At 44.0% G+C, this 3,263-nt stretch overlaps 1 protein-coding gene across 1 annotated transcript in view; it reads right to left on the bottom strand.

Annotated features, from left to right (window-relative positions):
* The window catches only part of LOC101849556 (major facilitator superfamily domain-containing protein 8-like), a 13,483-nt gene that overhangs the window by 928 nt on the left and 9,292 nt on the right, over positions 1-3,263 (bottom strand). Inside the window, exons 7-10 of the mRNA XM_035971541.1 lie at positions 3,123-3,233; positions 1,976-2,110; positions 792-895; positions 75-397 (exon numbers count right to left, since the gene is read on the bottom strand). Of these exons, the coding sequence (XP_035827434.1) occupies positions 75-397; positions 792-895; positions 1,976-2,110; positions 3,123-3,233 (673 nt within the window). The remainder of the gene's footprint in view (positions 1-74; positions 398-791; positions 896-1,975; positions 2,111-3,122; positions 3,234-3,263) is intronic.

Below are 3,263 nucleotides of genomic sequence, written 5' to 3'. Positions count from 1 at the left end.
GATAGATAGATAGATAGATAGATAGATAGATAGATAGATAGATAGATAGATAGATGGATGGATAGATATCGCACCTGTGGTCCAGGTCCTAAAAGTTTGGAGAAGATGGTGACGGAGAGCACGTGTGTGGTTGGGGAGCCCATAGCGAACAGGAAGACCCCGACGATGTACTGGGCCAGGGGCAGCTGCGGGGAGTCCACACACCACGGGTAGTTCCAGGGACAGCCTTCTGGCGTGTACGTCACATTGGGCGACACGGTCGTTGTGGTGTCCTCTACACGGGACAACGAGGGACTGAGTTCAAATCCTTTGACGCTGAGGTCTGCGAAGCTTGGGGTGGTGGTGGTGAGGTTGTTTATCTCTGGAGCTGGGAGCTGTTTGGCGGGTGAGGAAACAGCTGTGGACACCGAGGTGGCGTTTGGTAAGGACTTAAAAGCGGGTATGGATTAACTACGACCCGCGAGCCTGATTAGGTCGCGGGTATTTTCAGTCTGGCCCGAGAGTTGACCAACTATGAGTGTCACCCACGGTGAACTGATAACTGATAAAAACAAAACTGTCTTTAAAATCAAAATCAATAGTTTTCTGCCACGCTGGAAGCAATAGGGCTATATCATCTTACATTTGATCTTATGAAATGCCTATGAATGACATAATCATGCAACAACCGATCAAGCAGTTCGAATTATTTTTTTTTTTTAGAAGGGAGAAGAGAGAAGTTGGGCATTAAAATTTTACAAACTTGTTTGAACGTGGGGGGTTTTTTAAACTATACAATTCCATTGACTTACGTGCAAGACCTAGAGGCGGAAGTCTTCCTCCCCAGGGAATGAAGACGAAGAACGCCCCAAACAATGTGATAGATCCGCCGACCAAAATCATGCGCTCTGCGAACCTGGAATGTGAAGTTCGAGATAATAGCACAGGGTTTATAATATCGAGTTTGAGTCTGGGGGGGGGGGGGGCTTTTACATACGAATGCAGTACTAAGAACGCCTACTGAACTAACAACTTTTACATATGCTTATGTACTAAGACCTCCTACATACATAACAGCTCTTACATAATAATACAGAGAAACTCATACAACTATAAACGCTCTTACATACATACGTATGTTATGCTGAGAATCCCTTGGTATGTAACAGTTCTTGTATAAGAAAAACTACCTGGCTATGCCTTGGAGCCATAAACATAATATCGTGGACATCTGTTTCTCGATTTTACTTTCTCAAAAGTGCTCGAGTCTCACGTAATGTTCAAAGCCCATTTAATCAATCGTTTTATTCTGTGCAGGCAATATGTTCTCAGTAACGAGTTCCATAGTCACAATCCAGGACACCGAATTTCTTGCAGCATCATTTAGGGACTATTTTCTCCTCTTTTTTCTTGCCATACACGCCCATTATTCTCTTCCCTCCTCATGCTGACACCCATTATTCTCTTCCCTTCTCATGCTGACACCCATTATTTTCTTCCCTCCTCATGCTGACACCCATTATTTTCTTCGCTCCTCACATCAATTCCTTTCTTCCCTCCTCACACGAATACTAATCTTTCTTTCCTTTCCCCTTTTCTGCTCTGATTGTCATTGGTGGGTAGTTGGATGGCCTCTTTTCTCTTTCCCCGCCCTTCGCGTCCATTTTTCTCTTTCCTCCTCCTCATCCTTCTTTTTCATTTCCCCTTTCTGTTATTTGTAATCAGAGGGTGGTTGGAGGGCAACACTGATTTCCACTTCTTTACTTTCCCCTCTGTTGTTCCTGTATGTCTGCCTTGTTCTTTCCCAGCATTAAATTGCCGTTATCGAGTTGATGTGCTTTTCTTTACCCCAAAACTAAATAACCTCAGCTGTCTTTCTCTATGCCCTTTCCTCTCTTTCTCCTCATTCGTTTCTGTCCTCTTGGCTGTTCTCCCGCTTTACAATACAGCACAACAAACACCAAAAGGAATAATTATAAATTATCTCTTCCCCTACCTCGCGGATAGCCACTTGACCACAACGTAAACCAAGATGGCGCAGAATGATGAGCAGCCTGTGGTGATGGCTCGAATCAGGGTTGTCTCCGACTTTGTCCAGCCGTACATGTGCATCACCAGAGGAGTGCTCAGTCTGAAATACATGAACACACACACACAAAGATTTACTCATTTCCTTGGGGCCATCGGCAAAAGTAAGATATAGCATGCATCTAAGTAAGGGCCCAACTTTCGAGAATACCAACTCTTGGGCGAATATCTGGAGGAGTATTCTGTGTGGCAGTTATCCTACCTTTAGTGTAATGATGTAGCGGATCTATATGCATGTATATAATATTATATAGTTACAGTTATTACCATCAATCACTCGTAGGTAAGAAGCGGGGGGGGGGGTCACCACCAGGGTCACCCCCTCCTTCAGTTAACGTGTTAGGCAGTCCACTCTCTCTTTGACCTCTCCAAGTAACGATCGTCTACAGAACGAAAGGCTACGTTAAAGAAGTGAAAGAACTTCTCTTGGCTTTTTAAACCTCGCTGTTCAGGACGGTTGGCGGGATGTTGTCGGGGCCGGGCGCCTATCAGATTTTCATGTTGGAGAGAGCGGACTTCAGTCCATGCAGTGATTGTGAAGTCGAGCACTTCCTCTACCCAGTGTATCAGCTACGATGGTACATAAAAATTTGTACTTCTTGTCAGGGCACTGCCTGCTTTGGATGGAGAGTAAAGCAGACCAACCTTCACTGCCTCTGTGCTCCCCCAACAGCTGCCGGCGCCTGCGTTTATTGACCAAGCATGTGTGGAGCCAGTGTACCAGGTCTGGGGGCTGCCCAGTATGTCACTGTCACAGGCAGTTTGTCACAATTTCATTTAAGTATTTGAGTTGTGATGATAGTCATAATTACAGCACTTTAACACTGTATTTGTAACTTAAGGGTCTTTTTTTATTCTCCACCTTCCTTTGGCGGTGTAGTGATAGTCCCTCTAAAATGTCAATGCAGCTTGTATTGTTCAATATTTCATTCCTTTTTGTATGCAAATCAAAGCAAATTTAAATTACTCTGTAAAATTTCAACAAAGAATCTTCTTTTGTAAAAACTATTCAAAAATAAAATTCAATTCTTACAATCAATCAACCATTAATTTACACTTTTTGAGACTGGCAGTAATAACTTCCATCATGCACGGCGCAATCAAAGCCTGTGACAAACTGCGCCTGTGGCAAACTGGCATACATCCCCGGTCTTGACTCTCCTGTCCTAGACGTTCAGAGTAAGAACGTATAGCTC

The sequence above is a fragment of the Aplysia californica genome, unplaced genomic scaffold, assembly GCF_000002075.1.
Source record: "Aplysia californica isolate F4 #8 unplaced genomic scaffold, AplCal3.0 scaffold00454, whole genome shotgun sequence".
Lineage (NCBI taxonomy): Eukaryota > Metazoa > Mollusca > Gastropoda > Aplysiida > Aplysiidae > Aplysia > Aplysia californica.
The sequence above is the reverse complement of the archived record's forward strand: the minus strand, read 5'-3'. Positions and strand labels throughout refer to the sequence as shown.